We start from the raw sequence: 19,006 nt of genomic DNA, 5'->3' as shown, positions 1-19,006 counted from the left end.
GATTAATATTTGGGATGTAACATAAACAATCAATTCAACCAATAAAGTTTTACTAGGAATCACTTAAAGTATTATTTCAGTTAATTAGTAATAAAGCATATTTACACATACACTCTAGTGTCTATACATTTTGATTCTTAAGTTTAAATTTTTCATTTAAGTATTAGTTGAGCCTCATGTATTTATAACGGGTATTAGAGAAATACAACTCGTATTAGAGAGTGCACAAAGATTTATTTTGATGAGATCACCGGATTAAACTTGATGACTGAAGAAATCGATAATACAGGCGTCTTCAACAATCGCGCTCAGGATATAAAACAAATAAATTGTAATATAGTTGAAGGAATGCTTTAAAAAATACTAAGGTCAAATAAAAGTGTCTACATAAAATATGATCGACATGTTATGGAACAAGTTTTTTTTTTTTTTTTGGAGGGTTATGCAACAAGTGTATTGATTGTGTAAAGTCACGCAAGAGATATTTGAAGAATCTTTTTCGGTATTTAAATCACTCAAAATTACAGCTGATGACGGATGAAAAACACTATTTACAAGGAAGTAAAACCAAGTAATTAACGAACCATTTGAGTCTTGTAATCACGATCAATATATTATTGTTCTAACCAATTACAAGGCCCGTTGGTCAAATTATTATCGGAATGGGAGTTTCATCATGTAGGTTATGGAGGTCGATCATTCATAGATATGAGAGGACTATTCATTGTGTAGTTCTAAGACCATCAAAACAAAACATATATCATTTTCTAACTACAGTTATTTTATATATTAGATCTTAGGCAAGTCTAAAAAATTGTTGGAGCAAATATGGCATCTAGATGTGATGACTGAAGACAATACTTTTCAAGTCCATATACAATACATATGATGCCGGTAGTTTCAAAAGTTATCTAAATTTGCAACCATAGTATTCCACGTATGGCTTCAAACTTATCAATGACTTTTCTCTTTAAATGTTGTATCTTTCACCAATTGCAAATCCTAGGCATTATAACTAGAATTGAATATTTAACCTAAACGAAATACACACAGCGATTAAATTTTCAATAATATAACTAATAAGATGAATTATGTTCTTTCTTTTTTTCACATCTGTAAGTGGTATATATATGAAACATAAGAAAATAGTATCAAGTAAAGTAAGAATAATAATAGTAATAATAATAGTAATTTTATAAGTAAGTTTAATTTTTTTTATAATTATTATTTACAATAATAATAACTAACTAACTAACTAACTTATTAACTTATAAAATTACTGCTGGAATATATTCTATTTTTTTTTTTAAACTGGATAATTATATAACTTACTGACAAAGATCAGCTGATAAACAATCTAAAACATAAGCAGGTGGTTCATCCCAGAAGAAATGATTTGCTATCAAACTTGCATTTTTCGCAAGCTGATGAGCTACAGAATTTGCCTGACGATTTATCCACCTAAGAAAAAATACATCAAACTGTAAAGCTAAAAATTTACAATCATGAATAAGAGCTCCTAGCTCATTTATTCCTGCTATATTTGTATTAAATGCTTGGACTAGTGTTAAGGAGTCCATTTCCACCATAACTTTATTAAAACCTTTGTCTATGAGCCATTGTAGAGATTCCCTGAATGATAATGCTTCTGTGAGAATAGGAGTGTAACATATTGGAAAATAACCCGATACTCCATTGATAAATCGACCACAATCATCACGAATCACAGCACCAAAAGTCGATCTACCTATCTGCAAATTCAATGCGCCATCAAAGTTGCATTTCAATATTCCACTCGGAGGCTTCTTCCATCTTCGTTCAACATTATTTATATTTACCTGCAAAAAAGCATTATTGAAGTTAGTCTTTTGTTGTTGCCATTCTTGAAGAGCCATACCTGCCTTAGAGCAAATCACATATGGAGACCAATCCTTTTGTTCCCAAAAGAAGACATTTTGTGCATGCCATAAATGCCACATTAACGAACATCCTTTTTCTAACAAGCTTGTCGATTGTTGAGCCAAAAACAATATCCACTCTTTAATCATCATATATCCGGGATGATGTCCGAGCCAATTCCAACAAGTAATCGCTTTGGGACATCGTAAAAGAACATGATCTATCGTTTCTTCATTAGTACAAAACAAGCATTGTAATGGAACATCCATCCCTCTTCTATTCAGAATTGAGCGAACTGGTACAATACTTCTACAAACCCTCCACATGAATTCCTTGTACTTTGGTGGTATGTTCAAATTCCACAACCTCTTCCATATCTCATTCCTATCTGTCATCAAATCTGTACCCGAAATATTCAATGCCACATGATAACCTGTTTTAACAGAATAATGTCCGTGTGTTGTATGGGTCCAAATCAATCTATCACTCAAATTTTGTCTCGAGAGTGGAATAGATAGAATCCTGTCAGCATCTACATCACAGAAAATCCCTCGGATAAGTTGCACATCCCATTCTCCCCCTTCTTCAATCATGATGTCACGAACTCGCATATTTTCCATTCCTTCCATCATTGGCGTTTGTATATATGTACCATCTTCACCTGGCAACCATGGGTCATTCCATATCGAAACATTACTTCCATTTCTGATTCTCCATCGTGTTCCATGAACAAGCAAATACTTAGCCTGTATAATACTCTTCCAAATAAAGCTGGGATTATATCCTTCATCTGCTTCTAGGAAACCACACCTAGAAAAATATTTGGCTTTGAGAATCTGTGCTAGAAGAGATTCAGGGTTATTGATTAAATTCCAACCCTGTTTAGCTAGCATGGCCTGATTAAACAACCGAAGAATCCGAAATCCAAGTCCTCCTGAGAACTTCGACACACTCATTCGCTCCCAAGAGAGCCAATGAATTTTCCTCGTTCCATTAGCTTTCGTACCCCACCAAAAGGAATTCATCATTTTCTGTAATTCATCACACGTTGACAATGGCAAAAGAAATACATTCATACAGTAGGTAGGCAAAGATTGTGCAATCGTTTTCAATAAAATCTCCTTCCCTGCTCTCGATAAAAATCGAGTCTTCCAATTTTGGATTCTTCCCCGAAGTCTCTCTTTAAAAAACGAAAATATTTGCCTTTTGTTCTTTCCAATCAGAGATGGTAAACCCAAGTAACGACTATGATTCAGAGGAGTATTAACACCAAGAATATCCTGCAAACCTCTAATATCATCCATTGCCACATTTTTACTGAAGAATATTCCTGATTTTTGGAAATTAACAGCCTGACCAGACACTCTTTCATACTCCTCCAGAATTTCCTTAATTGCCATACAATCTGTATTTGTAGCCCAAAAGAAGAAGAAACTATCGTCAGCAAATAATAGATGGGATACTGTAGGTGCACTTCTCACTACTCTCACTCCATGGATTCGTCCATTTCGTTCAGCTTCCCTTAGTAAAAACGAAAGGCCTTCAACCCACAAAATAAAAAGATAAGGCGATAAAGGATCTCCTTGTCTTAGTCCTCGTCTCGGCCATATCGGTCCTACCTCACCACCGTTCAACAATACTTTATACTTCACAGAAGAGACACACATCATTATCCATCGAACCCACCTCCCATCAAACCCCATCTTACTTAGAATAAATTCTAGGAATCTCCAATCAATTCTATCATAAGCTTTGGTAATATCTAATTTCAGTGCAACTTCTCCATACTTCCCTCGATACTTTCTTTTCATATGGTGTATAATCTCAAAAGCAACTATGACATTATCCACAATTGAGCGTCCTGGAACAAAGGCTGATTGTGCAGGGGATATTATACTGGGAAGCAACCTCTTCAATCTATTTAACAACACTTTTGCGATAACTTTATACAACACGTTGCAGAGAGCAATTGGTCGAAAATCTTTCATCAAAACCGGTTTATCAATCTTCCCAATCAATACTAAAAATGTATCATTAATTCCATCTGGCAATCTTCCTTCACTCAACCATTTCTTGCAATTTTCCACCACGTCCACACCAATAATCGGCCAAAATTTTTGAAAGAAAGCAGCGTTCAGCCCATCTGGTCCCGGTGATTTATCTGGATGCATTTGATCGATTGCCATTTTGAATTCATTTTCCGAAAAAGGTTCCACCAATTCTCTATTATCATCATGAGTCAGAAGAGGCTGAAAATTATCAAATATGGTGAAATCAATGTCTAAACTCTCGGCATACAATCCTGTAAAATATTCCTTCACAATGCTAGCTTTTCCCTCTTCATTTGAGATTAAAGTTCCATTTGTATCCTGCAATACTGGTATCTTATTAATCTTTTTACGACTGGTTGCCTGAGCATGAAAATATCTTGTATTTGAATCTCCAAATTGTAGCCAAAATGCTTTTGCACGCTGCTTCCAGAAAGTTTCTTCTTTAGCCAACACATTATTCAATTGTTCCTTTTGTTGCTGAATGTCGATCTGAGAGTTTGGTCGGTTTTGAGCTTGCTGCAACACATCATAAATATGATTCTTTTCTTCCTTAAACTGCATATTCAAAGTGGCTGCCCACCTTTTCAAACCTCTAGAACAATCTCCAATCTTATCTTTTATATTTATTGACATATCAGGAGACCAGTGGCGCCGAATTACACTATGTATTTCTAATTCATGAAGCCAAGCATTTTCAAAACGAAACTTTGATGTACGAATAGGAGTTCTATCTTCTAAAATTTTCAGCAGGATTGGGTTATGATCAGAGACTCCTGACACCAGGTTAAGCAAACAATGATTCGGGAACATTCTAATCCAACCTGTATTTGCAAATCCTCGATCCAATTTTTCCATTACAACTCTCGATGTGCCCTGACTTTTCACCCATGTAAATTGCCCTCCACTCAATGGTATTTCAATCAAATGCGCATTTTCAATACAATTACGAAAACCTTCCAAAAGATATGAAGGATGCAGACTACCTCCTACTTTTTCAGTAACCGAAAGCATATCATTAAAATCTCCAATAATGAACCAAGGTTCAGTCCTTTGTCTAGATAATCTGCCAATCAAATCCCATGATTGTCTACGTCTATGCCTCTCAGGACATCCATAAAATCCACTAAGTTTCCATGCATAACCATTACCAGTATTTACATTCATATCAATATGATTAGGAGAAAAAGAGTTTACCGTAATTAAGTCAGTGTTTCTCCATATGCATGCGAGCCCTCCTCCTCTACCAATTCGATCAACTACAAAGCATCCATTAAAACCTAATTGTACTTTGATTTCCTCGATTCTTTGAGCATGTACCAATGTCTCCATCAAGAAAATCACATCTGGCCTATATTTTTGAACAAGCTCTCGAAGAGCCAATACTGCTCGAGGCTGGCCAAGTCCTCGACAATTCCAACTAAGGATATTCATGGCGCTCGGCGATCCTGCCTCGCAGGATTCGCCGCTTTATCTTTTATTTTCGAAGTGTCGCCAATAAACAGATTATTATTTTCTCTATTTGTACCTCCTCCTCGAATTCGTTTTTTGTCCTTCTCTAACACAAGAATATCCTCCTCCAGATCATCATTCTTCAAATCAGTTTCCATTATCTTCACATCAACGCCCTGATCAACAAGGGAAGCAGTAGAGGAATTCCAAGCCCTTATCCACGGATTCTGTATTTCTTGTGACGATTGTCTTATTTCTGCTCTCAGCCAATTACCCCATCCTTTCATCATGAATCCATCATCAGTATTAAATAGACTAGGATAAAAGCCTGCAGAATGTCCCAATCTACCACACACAAAACAAAAAATTGGCAGCCTTTCGTACTTGAATTTGACAAGGAATGATTCTCCTCCCGGTCGACATAATTTCTTCTGTCTCATTATTGGTAGTCGAACATCCAGAGATACTCTAAATCGCAGAAACTTCTTTGTGAACATGGCCTTATTATCCTCTTCAAAAAGCACAAATTTTCCCATAGCATTCCCCAGTTGTCTCGCCACTCTGTCACTAAAGTAACCACTTGGTAGATCATACGCTTGAACCCAGAAATCTGCATATGTGAGTGGAACTTGATTCAAGTTATCCTGATCGCCAACCTTGTTAAGCAACAACAGATTATTATTGAAAGTCCACGGACTACCATTATACACCCTGTTCAAATCAGCCATATGATAGAATTGGACACAAATTTTGTCTTCTTCCAATTCCATGAACGACACGCCCTTCCCTGGTCTCCATACTTTTACTAAAGTGTCCTTCATTGCCATTTTATTATAAGAACGATCAGTAAGTAATTTAACAACCAAACACAATTTTAAATCGTTCGACTTCCAATTCAGATCCCCAATTTCTCCATCAAGCATGAGTGTTGCATTCTCTCTATCATCGATCTGCAATGCTTCAATATCCACTTCCATCTTTCACTGACACAATATTAAAGAACAATTTGAATTTCAAGCATAAAGCCGACACAAACCGTGCATTAAGCACGACAATTGGAATAGGAAACAACAATTGTTTCCAAAATTTCTATGCTATTTTCCTGTCAGTTATTATTAGAAATCGAATCTTTCAACGATTTGATTATTAGGAGAAAAGTATCTTTCATATTTATAGTATGAATGGAATATATTCTATTTAAACAATTATTTTTTATAAAAAGATTATTGGCCACATAATAGAGACGACTCATAAGAGTCTTGCTTGATTGCTATATATGCCGCCATCATAGAGGCAAGCCAAAAACAATAATTGGCTGCAGCCACCACTAATATTGACCATTGTCTAGCATATTTTTAGAGGGATGCTAGGTTCGATATTTCAAACGTCTAGAATTGTTATTTTTGATTGAAGTTGCGACCAAACAAAAATTTGCTTGCTCGATCACCTCGAAGCTCAGTCTATAAATACCATTCATTTGAGTTCTCTAATCTCCTCACAATAAAAACCATCATCTTTGCAATCAAATTACATCCTCTTTATCTCACATTAATTCTTAATATTTTTTATTTTTTTAAGAAAATTATCATGGGTGTTTTCACTTTTGAAGATGAGACCACTACTCCCATTGCTCCCACTAGATTGTTCAAAGCCTTGGCCGTCGAAACCGATAAACTCTCAACTAAAATTGCACCTCAGATCATCAAAAGCATCGATATCGAAGGTGATGGAGGAGCCGGAACCATTAAGAAGATTACTATTCAAAAAGATAATTAAATTAATTATCCATGTACGAAAACAACAAATATACTTATTTTGTAATTAATGAATTTTTAATAATTTCAACAAAATCAGGATGTAAATTTTAATCGTATCTTAAGTTTCAATTTCTCTGAGGAAAAAAACCCTATATCATTACACTAAATTTTAGGGAAGTACTCCTTCCATTTCAAAATACATGATGTTTTTTTAAAGAAAATATCATGTATTTTGAAACAGATATAGTAATTAACATTAGAAGGAATTTTATTAATGGAAGTTAGAAGTTGATGATCAATTATATATTTCATTTAATGATTACAGGCTCAAAAAAAAGCTATATGAAGCATAGGATCGATTCTATTGATAAAGATAATCTGACATACAACTATAATATAATCGAAGGAGATTTTATGACCGATAAAGTTGAGAAAATATGTCATGAGAATAAAATTGTAGCTTTCTCTGATGGAGGTTCCATCTTGAAGATGAAGACCAGTATTTACACAGTTGATGGTGCTGACGTATCCGAAGACGTTATGAAGGCCGGTCAAGCGAAGGCTGAGGATATGTTTAAGGCCATTGAAGCTTATCTTTCGGAAAATCCTAATGAATGCAACTAAACTACTCTTCATGATATATATATATATAGTTGTGTGAGTTGAGTGATATATACGATAAATTGGAATGAATATCGTTTATGTAATAAGTGCTTGTGATTTGTAATCACATGATGAAGAATTTTAAATATATACATTTGTATTTTTGTTGACTGTTCTTGGAATAAAATTATCTATATATATGATAATGAATTCTCAATTACAATTTTTTTCTTAATAATGTAAGCTCATAGTACGCTCCTGTGTTGGAAATTGGACGCACAACAGAGCGCAATTTTTTTGCGTCGAAACGAAGTTGATCAAGCTCTTTTAATGCTCTATGTTTATTTTGGTTGTCTCATTAATTAAAAGACACAATTATTTTTCAAATTAGCATCGCCTTGTATAATCAAGAAGCTATCCATAGTCTAGTTAGCACCCTTACAAGTTACAAAAAAGCATCTCATCATTTAATTTCTCATATATATATAATGAGAATAATACACTTTTTACAAATTCTTGGCGCAGGCCCAGACTTGGTTAAAGATTTATGAGAAATCTTGAGAAAATGGCAAGTAGATTTGCCAATACCAACCTGCAATACACGCTTTGTAAAGGGTGCTACACGCCTCAAATTTACGTAGGCCATTTTTCATAGCTCTTAGGAAGAAGTCCCATAAACATTTCATAGCTCAGATTAATTTAGTTTATAATTGCAATCCATTAATTAAATGACCTTTCACTTACTGCATTTCTTGACAAGTTCATGGAGAAGAAAGCTAAACAAAGCACATGGCATGGTGGATACAAAATTGAACCTGCCAAGAAGGTTATGAGCAGAGGAAGAGAAAGCGGAAAGAAGGCTGGACTGGAGTATCCCCATTTGTGAATATTTTTGAAGATTATGAGAGGTCTGATGAATGAAGACCCTCCTCCGGCCTTTGAAGAAACTGCGGAAATGAAAAACAAGAAGCACAAGTCTCAAAAGAAGAAGAAGAATAGCTCGTCTGATGAGTGAGTGAGTAGCCTTTTTCTGTCTTGCTCGACAGTATATCAACTTTACAAATTTTATTATAGAATTAACCATCTGAAAGAACATGGTTTGTATTCTGCAATTTTGTTTACTATGGTATTTCTTTGTCAACTCTCGATTTTCTCTTTAGTTTTTGCTTGTGCTCGAACGATAATTCTCAGTGAGATTTAAATTGAATTTATGTAAAAATTATTGGAGTGGCTTGTTTCATGGAACCTGTATTTCAAGATATGATTGAAGACTTGGTTTGTGAAAAAGAGAAGAAAGCAAAGAAGAAGAAGTTGTGCAATAGCTTGCAGTTAAAGAAATCTTAGTCTCAAATGGATAAAGCCATCAAAATTAGAGTCAATGCATTTGGCAAAACTCTTCTGAGTAGTTTAGATGATTCTAAGTTGGAAGGAATCAAGACTGGATCGATTAAGTGATGCAGAAAAGATCAAAGAAGATGGAAATATTTTGTCTGTCAAGGCCGAAAAAGCACACTGTAAAAATATCACGACCCAAACCCACATCATGACCGGCGTCGTAATCCACTCAACCCCGGGACTACGACCAACCTCCAAATACAAACCACGTTCAAAATATAACCAACAACAAGGTTCGATAATTACAAATCGACTTCCGACTTAAAAAAAATCAGCATTAGAACATTTACGCCCACAACAATCTCACAAGCTAGAAATCGTAAGTCATACAACCAACTTCTACCAACACGGAGTTACACTAGATACAAGAGTTTACATTGATCATTTTACAACTAAAACGACCAATGTACATGGAGGTATACCAAAAACGAAGATCATAACCTCCTGGAGCAGGTCCTCAAGTAAACGAGGCAAGAGTATCGAACCTAGTCCTGCAAAATCTAAAAAGAAATATATATTTTGAGATGAGTGGGGTCACTCAGTAAGTACCAAATATAAATATAATAATATAAAGATAAATCAATATCCAGTACATCCACAGAAGTTTCAAAACTAATTTAAAGATTTTGAAAACTTTATTTATCTCGAATACGGAGTTCATATATTTATATTTTTATCAAATCTCATCATAGTTTATACTTCACAAATCCAAATCTGCTTAAAACAAGGATTTATCGATTTAAAATCCAAACCAGTTAAAGTGGCTTTTATCAAGTCAGAATTTAAGAAAATCGAAATGGTTTATTAATCCAGTGAAGCTCCGACATTTATCCAAGTCGGTCGGTTGGCACGTGGTACCTAGATAATGTCTAGGTACAGTAACGATACGCCTTACCACGTCTTTTGCTTTGGTTAGCACAAAGCATTATCTCTGCCTCACCGTGGGCCCGTTCGTTACAAATCGGTTACTCTACCCTCAATAATAGACAATGACAGGACCCAACAATAGATAGTCCCATATAATGGGTCTACGGCCATAACCTATACGTGTGCCAATGGGAAGTAATTATACTTTCCCTTGATGAATCATCACGAATCTAATCTCAAAAACTAGAATCATAATTGATTTTCAGAAATTTATATGAAAATCATTTACACCAATAAACTCGAATTTATCTCTAAGAATTAATTCTTGGTCATTTCTAAATCCAATTAAAAGTAGTTTTGAATTTGTTAATTAATATGAAAATCATGGGTGAAATGGCTTCAAAACCATTTAATCAACGAAACTCCAAAATTTAATTCAATAATCACATTTTATCAAGCCAACACGAAATATTATTTCGACAATTAAATCAACACGCAATATTTAATTCTCTATAACTAGGTTTCTCAAAAAATATTTTAAGCATATATATATAAATATATACATAGCAACCAAAGATATACGGTTTATTATAAAATCGTTATATTAGTATATCGTATATCGGATACTTACCTCAATTCGTCTCCAATTCACGTTCGTCCCAATATCGTAGCAACACTATCTACCTGATTCGAAACGACGATAATTAATATCGTGTTTAATATTTCGTATATTGGAAAGAAATTATACTTTTAAATATTGTATTTAATTTAACTCTTTACTTTTTATTTTATAAATTAAGTCTTGTTAAGCCATACTTAAACTAATTTCTCTTAAGACAACTTAACTAATTTGAAGTAGCTTGATTTTAATTTAATCCAATTTTAGATATAATGATTCATCTTAATATAACTTAGGCTCAGTTAAAATTAATTAGATTCGGACGAAGGTTTGACTAGTTCGGAGTGGTTTGGATGAACTAAAGATTGAATTTAGGATTTCAGTAGGATTGGGGAAATCAGCTTTGGGTGAACAGTGACTGAGGCATACTGGGCTTCTCGGCCCAAAACAAAGGCAGCGTGCCGAGCTCTTCGGCCCACACGGAGTGGCTGGCTTTTCTGTAGATATTTTGAAGTCTGAGGGGCAAAATAGTCACTTAACTTTAAACCGTATTATATATATCATGAACCGAATCGGTTCAGTCATTTGTGACTGATCACTCTCCCTCCTCACGTCTCTCTCTCTCAACTCTCTAAACTCGCCGGAATCGTCAACTTTGCGGCGGCGGCTCCGCCGTGGCCGGTCGCCGGATTTCGATAATTCCGGTACTTTCCGAAAGCTTTCATCGTGAGGAATCCAAATCCAAGGTTAGTTTCTTCTAATTCTTAGCCGTTTTTCCTTAATTTCATATCTAAGTTTCGGTTTCAATTTTTAAAAAGTTTAGATCCGGTCTTCCTTTTCATATATGTTATACTAGACATCCTCCTCATCATTTATATATGATTTTCGATTTGAAACAACAAGTTTCGGAGGTCCTACCGACCGGTCAAAGTTTCGGTCGGTTTTTATTTCTTTATAAGTCGCTTTAGTTTCTACATATGTTGAATTAGAGATCATGGGGAGTCTATTGATGTGATTTTTAATGAATTTCAATAGGTTTTCAAGGGTTAAAAATCATACCCTAATTTTCGTCGGTGGAGCTCACGGTGGCGACGGGTTCCTCTTGACCTTGTACAAGCATCGCCTCCTTCTCCTGTACTCGACAGCGTCGGGTTTGACTTGACACAGCTCACCGGAGCTCGGGTTTAACTGAGCAGAGGCGGTGGTGAACTGGGTTTCATCGTCGGAGCCTAGTTTTGGCTCGATCGGCATCGGGAAAAAGAATTCCCGATGAACAGAGATTATATTCAATTATGTACAATTTTTCTTAGTTATGGAAACTTTCTCATATTATATTTGTATTTGAGACTGTATATCTCTTTTTCTTTCTTTTTTCTTTTATGGTCGTGAAACATATATACTATACATGTTAATTAACTAGTTTTCTTTAAAAGAAAGCAACTTCCACAATTCGGTGGAAGGTTGTAGAACATAAGTTCTACTAATTTTAAAAAAAATCTCTATAATTCATTTATTTAATCAGTTATACTCTCAAGTTTCAACAAACTACAATTCAGTTCTTATGTTTATTTAACTTTTAATATAACGCTATAACAATTCACGCAATATCACGATATCGATTAACTGTAATCGTGCGTCTAATGAATTAATAATTCGGTGTGTAACAAAAAAGGTTGAGGATCTTGGTGCACCTGCACAAAAAGTCGAGGATGCTACTGCATTTTCAGAAACTTCTATCACCGAAAACAAAATGCAATTGACTTTGCACAGGCCGGACGACGAATGGCGAAGCTCAAGGAACATACCAATCGACTCAGAAAAACCTCGTGATCAACGACTTATCGGGTAATTGTACCACAATTCCCTAGATTTGAAGTCTCCAATTCGAATTAGGGTTCTTGTTATGGTCATTTCTGGGTTTTTGCTTGAAGATGCAATAAATTAGGTTTTAGTGTTATTTTCTCTATAGTCGAGGAAAAACAGTGATTTAAAAGCCCATTTCATTTTTCTTTGATCCTCTAAATTCATTGGAATAGTCAATTTCATCAATTATCTAGTAATGAATAAGTTGTTAGCTCGATCAGCTTGCTTTCTGGGTTTTACAGTCAAAATTGGAGATTTCTATTGGAGTCAACTTTTTGTGTTCTTCCTACTTCAGAATGATTACAATGAGCTTTAGGATGATGATATGAAGGTGTGTGCTTGATTCTAGTCTAAGAAGATGAGTTTAACCATTGAATGCCCCATTTTCAATTTCTTATCAAATAAGTCCAATGCTCATTTTTATTTCCATTTAAGATATTGAAGAAGTAGTTTTATAGTTGTATTAAGAATAGCTTAGTGGTTCTTTCTGCAATGGTTCGAGCTCTTATCAATTGCTAGAAGAAAAAGTCAAATGGAAAGTCAACAGTTAAAGTCTTTTTGATATATTCTGCAAAAAGAAGAAGAAATTGTTACTGCAACATTTCTACCAATTACATTTCATCTGAAAGAGTAAATCAGAGTAGAGAAGAGTAGCGGAGAGCAAGAAATGACTGAGTTATACTGCCATATGGCACTTTTTAAGAAATAGTCCCAAAAGTAATTTTTCTTGTTTTTAAATTTTAATCTGTAATTTTTATTTTCTAGTATTGTAATTCAGAATTATAACGTTTAGGGTAGGTTTGGATCAGTATATAAGGTCCTTAATCTTTCCCTTTTTGATTATGAGTTTTTAGTAGTATTTTGAAATCAAATCTGCAATTTTCCATTGTTAAGAGAGTTCATCATTTTTTTTTTCCAATTTCAAAAGTCTTTTAATTTTTCGATGTATGGGTAATTTGTGAGAGAACCTTAGTATTAAATCGAACCTAAATTAAATTTTTAGAATCCAGACACATTAGATTTTTACGATTAGCCTAAAATTTTTTCCTATTTTTTTGGATATTACATAATTTTAAAAATAAAGAAGAGAAGGAAGAAGATCACAAATGGCCGAACACAATAATTGGATTCGAACCTAGATCACTTGGATTATGCAGTGAATGCTTGCCACTACGGCACACTATGCTTTGATATCCATTTGTTGAATAGAATTTATATATTTACGCTCTGTAATTTATTTTTTCCCAAACAGACTCTGGTCCTCTCAAGGTGTGTGTAGGTCCTCTATATTATTACTAGAAGTATATAGGAGAAAAAGAAAAATTATCCAAATAGACTCAAATCACTATTATTAGCATTGTTTATTGGTCTCATCCGTTGGATCTTTACAAAAAACGAATCGAACCGTCCGGTTTGTGGCCAGAAATAACAAAAAATATGCGAAATTATTTTTTACCCTCGCATTAAATGTCTTAAAGAATGGGATATTAACATTTTTCCTATTTGAAATTGCATTTTCTTAACAAGTTGCTACCTCGCGAAAAATCGCTAACAAAATCATACCTTTCTGTTAGGATTGCTAACAAAATCATCATTTTCGTCAAAAAATGCACATGTATCAGCCTTGTCATTGCAAAATAAGAACCACCTCATTCGATGACTGAGCAAAAATGATATGTCCGCATCATCAACCTTCATAAAAGAAAACCCATATTCCGACCACTACCGCGATAGGCCGGCCGCCACTTTCGGCGGAGCCACCGTGCATAGTCCCCGGATTTCGGTAATTTTTATATGACCGGACTCGTTTCAATAAGTTAAACGTCGTGGTGGTGTCAGATTTTACAAACTTCGAACTGTTTTGTGTAGATCTAAGCTTAAAGGTGCGGTGGCTAAAACTTTAAGTTTAGATCTACACCAAACGGTTCGAAATTTGAAAAATCATACATCACCATGATGTTTATCTCGTTAAAACGAGTCTGACCATTTAAAATTTTTCGAAATCCGATGATTACCAATGACGGAGCCACCAAAAAAGACGGTGTTGGTGGCGGTGCGTGAATTTCTCGCAAAGCAGATCTTGTTCTATCGTTGATCAAAGTGAAGATGCAGCTTGTTGTGACGCTTACACACAATATTATGGATTATATCGTAGCACTGTGCTTGCGAATTAGTTTACTATTGATTTATTAGATTTGCATTCATGATTGATTGTGGGATCGATAGCGTTTCTTAATCTTGTGTAATCGCCTAACTCGTTTATATCATTCAGGATCTCATGCCCTACCATACTTAGGAGTTCATTACACTACAAAAAAACCTAATCTACGACACATGTAATCTGATAAACAACACACAATATGATAATGAAGGACCCAACAAACAGTCTATAGCCATGGCCACCTTGTATAAGTCATCAATACATTGTATAAGTGGATATTAAATATAATGACACGTCTAATTAATTTATAGATAGAAAAGATTGACATACTTATTTTTTATTTTGTGTATAAAATTGAGAAGTATATATATTATTAATTTATATTATTTCCGTCTTTAAGGTCCCGTTTGTTTTTCGTTTTATTTTAACTTGTCTCGATTCAACTTATTTTGATTCATCTTGATTCATTTTGACTCAAAACATAACTTAACTCATATCAATTAACTATAGTTAAATATTTTATATTATTAACTACCATTATATATTTTAAAAATATTATAATATATATTCAACCACATACAACAAGCCTACCTACACTACATTTTTTCATATTATAATATATATTTAGCCATACCACAATCATCCACTAACTAATCAAATCAAATCAACTAAAATCAAGATCAATCATTCAAAATCACAATCAAACCCAATCGAATCGAGACGAGTCAAAACGAAATGAAAAAAAAAAAACGCATCTTAATTAATTGTCATTTTTTTTATATAAGATGGATAAAAAAAGTAACACCGAGGTATACATTGTTCTGCTACGCGTACGTTATTTTATTTATTATTGAAACATGATCTAATTCAAATCTTAAGCATTATTTTATATATTAGTGAAACAGGATTTAAATTCAAATGTTAAGCAAGTGTAAAAAATTGTTGGATAAATATGGCATCTAGATGCAATGACAATACTTTTCAAGTCTATATAGAATACATGATGCCGATGGTTTCAAACTTATCTAATCTTGCAACTATATTCAAAGATTCCACGTATGCTTTCAAACTTATCAATGATTATTTTTCTTTCATTAAATACTGTATCTTTTGCCAATTATAAACTTGGCATTATAACTAGAATTGAATATATATACTAAAACGAAATACACACAGTGATTGAATTTTTTTTTTATTCTTTTTTTTTTTATAATACAGTGATTGAATTTTCGATAATATATTAAGATGGATTAAGTTCTTTTTTTTTTTTTTCCTCACACCTGTAACTAATATATGAGAAAAATAATAAAATAGTATCAAGTGGAGTAACATATAACATTACTGATGGAAACTTTCCTATTTAAACAAATAAGCCAAATAATAGAGACCATCCCATCCCATGTCCGTTCCCAACCATTTTATATACTGATAATTAGAACGAAAGATTAGATTCGTGACGATCGGATGTGATGATATCAGGATAGATTAAAAGAAAATTAGAGACGATTCATAACTCAAATATCGCTTTGATCTTGCTAATTGCTAGCTATATGGCATATGCCGCCATCACAGAGACGAGCCAAAAAGATATATAATTCAATAGGCCGCAGCCACCACTGATGACCATTGTCCTTTCTAGCATATTTTAATTTAGGGGGTTGCTAAAGTTCGATAATTCAAACGTCGATCGTCATTTTTATCTTTGGTCAATATGCGTTCGTCATTTTTGTTTGAAGTTGCGACCAAACAAAAATTTGCTTGCCCGATCACCTCGAAGCTCAGTCTATAAATACCATTCATTTGAGTTCTCTAATCTCCTCACATCAAACACCATCATCTTTGCAATCAAATTACATCCGCTTTATCTCACATCAATTCTTAGTATCTTTTAGTTTTCTAAGAAAATTATGGGTGTTTTCACTTTCGAAAATGAGACCACTACTCCCATCGCTCCCACTAGAATGTTCAAAGCGATGGCCGTCGAAACCGATAAACTCTCAGCTAAGGTTGCACCTCAGATCATCAAAAGTACCGAGATCATCGAAGGTGATGGAGGAGCCGGAACCATTAAGAAGATTACTTTTCAAGAAGGTAACTAAAATCATTAATTATACTCACACAACAACAAAATACACGGATTTTGCCATTAATGAAGCTTTAAATAATTTCAACTAATTCAAGATGTAAAGTTTAGCGGTATCTTAAGTTACAACTAATTCAGAAAGTGATTAACATTAAAAGAAATTTTATTAATGAAAGTTAGAAATCGATGATCAATTATATATTTCATTTAATATGATGACAGGCCCAAAAGAAGGCTATATGAAGCATAGGATCGATTCAATTGATGAGGCTAATCTGACATACAACTATAGCGTAATCGAAGGAGATTTTATGAACGATAAGATTGAAAAAATATCTCACGAGAATAAGATTGTAGCTTCCCCTGATGGAGGTTCCATCTTGAAGTTGAAGACCACTATTTACACCGTTGATGGTGCTGATGTATCCGAAGATGTTTTGAAGGGCGGTCAAGCAAAGGGTGAAGGTATGTTCAAGGCCATTGAAGCTTATCTCTTGACCAATCCTAATGAATGCAACTAAACTATTCATCATTATTTATACATATATATAAATATATATATATTTTTGGTGTCTTAGTTGAGTGATACATGCAGTAAATTGGAGTATGTAGCCGTCTTTCATGTAATAAGTGCTTGTGGTTTGTAAGCACATGATGTAGCGATGAAGAATTCTAAATATACACCTATGTATTTTGTTCAATTTTCGTGGAATAAAATTATCTATACATGATAATGATTTTTCAATAAAAAAATAGGACATTAAATCTGGTTTTTTAAATAGACATGTGCTAAATCTGATTTTCTAAATTTATTTTTATTAAAAATGTGTTTGGTTAGATAAAATAGGATAATAGAAAAAAAAATTATTGAAACTTCTTTTGAAGATTATCTTCTAGTTTCAAAAATTTATTATCGGTTATAATAATTAACTAACAATATTTATGTATTAAAAAAAAAAAACTTCAATAACATGATACTAACCAAACACATCTTTAATATAAAAAATTTAAAAAAATCAAAATTATCACATGTCAATTTTTTATTCGTTGTTAGTTCCTAAACATCTTGTTTCCTAAGAGACAAGGTTTACCCTTTCTCAATTACTATTTCTTTTTTAATAATGTAAGCTCATTGTACATATATACTTGTGTTGGACGCGCAATTTTTAGGGTGATCAGGCTCTTTTAATGCTCTAAGTTTAATTTGGTCATCTCATTAATTAATTGCAGTCCAGTACTTGTAAGGTCTTCGGGAAGAATTTGCGAATCGACATATCAAATATATGGATATTGAATGATACCTAATTTATAGATAAAAAAAAGATTGACATGTTTTATTTTATGTGACAAAACTGAGAATTGTACTATTGCTCTAAGACCATCAAAGTTAAAAAATATATCATTGTTCTGCTACCATTTATAATATAAATGGCGAAACCGGATCTCTGATTCAAATCTTAAGCAAGTGTAAAAGTTTGTTGGATAAATATGAGGCATCTAGATGTGATGACAATACTTTTCAAGTCTATAGAATACATGATGCCGATGGTTTCAAACTTATCTAACCTTGCAACTATATTCAACGATTCCACGTATGCTTTCAAACTTATCTTAATATAATAAGATGGATTAAGATCTTTTTTTTTTTCACACATGTAACTAATATATGAGAAAAATAAGAAAATTGTATCAAGTGGAGTAACATATAGTAACGTTGCAGATGGAAAATTTCCTATTAAAACAAATAAGCCAAATAATAGAGAAGAACAATTAAAATGAAAGATCAGTCTCACGGCGATTGGATCTAAAATATCGAGGAGAACCCAAAAAATTAATAGAGACGATTCGTAAGCAAAGTATCGCTTTAATCTTGCTAATTGCCTAGATATGGCATATGCCGCCACAATAGAGACAAGCCAAAAAGAAAATTCAATTGGCTGCAGCCACCACCGATGACAAATGTCCTTTCTAGCATATTTTTAGAGGGTTGCTAGAGTTCGATAATTCAAACATCTTCGTCAGTTTTATTTTTGGTCAATATGTCTTCGTCATTTTTGTTTGAAGTTGCGACCAAACAAAGATTTGCTAGCTCGATCACCACGAAGCTCAGTCTATAGATACCATTCATTTGAGTTCTCTAATCTCCTCACATCAAAAACCATAATCTTTGCAATCAAATTACATCCTCTTTATCTCACATCAATTCTTAGTATCTTTTATTTTTTTAAGAAAATTATCATGGGTGTTTTCACTTTCGAA

At 33.7% G+C, this 19,006-nt stretch overlaps 2 protein-coding genes across 2 annotated transcripts; both read left to right on the top strand.

Annotated features, from left to right (window-relative positions):
* Positions 1 to 6,986: 6,986 nt before the first annotated feature.
* LOC139885321 (major strawberry allergen Fra a 1.05-like) lies at positions 6,987 to 7,780 on the top strand. Its single transcript, XM_071869242.1, has 2 exons — positions 6,987 to 7,122; positions 7,482 to 7,780. Exons 1-2 carry the CDS (start codon positions 6,987 to 6,989, stop codon positions 7,778 to 7,780), a joined length of 435 nt encoding a protein of 144 aa, XP_071725343.1.
* Positions 7,781 to 16,571: 8,791 nt separating this feature from the next.
* On the top strand, positions 16,572 to 17,268 carry LOC139885312 (major allergen Pru ar 1-like). Its single transcript, XM_071869233.1, has 2 exons — positions 16,572 to 16,755; positions 16,970 to 17,268. The coding sequence occupies exons 1-2, from the start codon at positions 16,572 to 16,574 to the stop codon at positions 17,266 to 17,268; spliced, it is 483 nt and encodes a 160-aa protein (XP_071725334.1).
* Positions 17,269 to 19,006: the final 1,738 nt, after the last annotated feature.

Source organism: Rutidosis leptorrhynchoides, unplaced genomic scaffold, assembly GCF_046630445.1.
Source record: "Rutidosis leptorrhynchoides isolate AG116_Rl617_1_P2 unplaced genomic scaffold, CSIRO_AGI_Rlap_v1 contig95, whole genome shotgun sequence".
Taxonomy (NCBI): Eukaryota; Viridiplantae; Streptophyta; class Magnoliopsida; order Asterales; family Asteraceae; genus Rutidosis; species Rutidosis leptorrhynchoides.
Note: the sequence above shows the minus strand (reverse complement) of the source record. Positions and strands in the feature narration are given on the sequence as shown.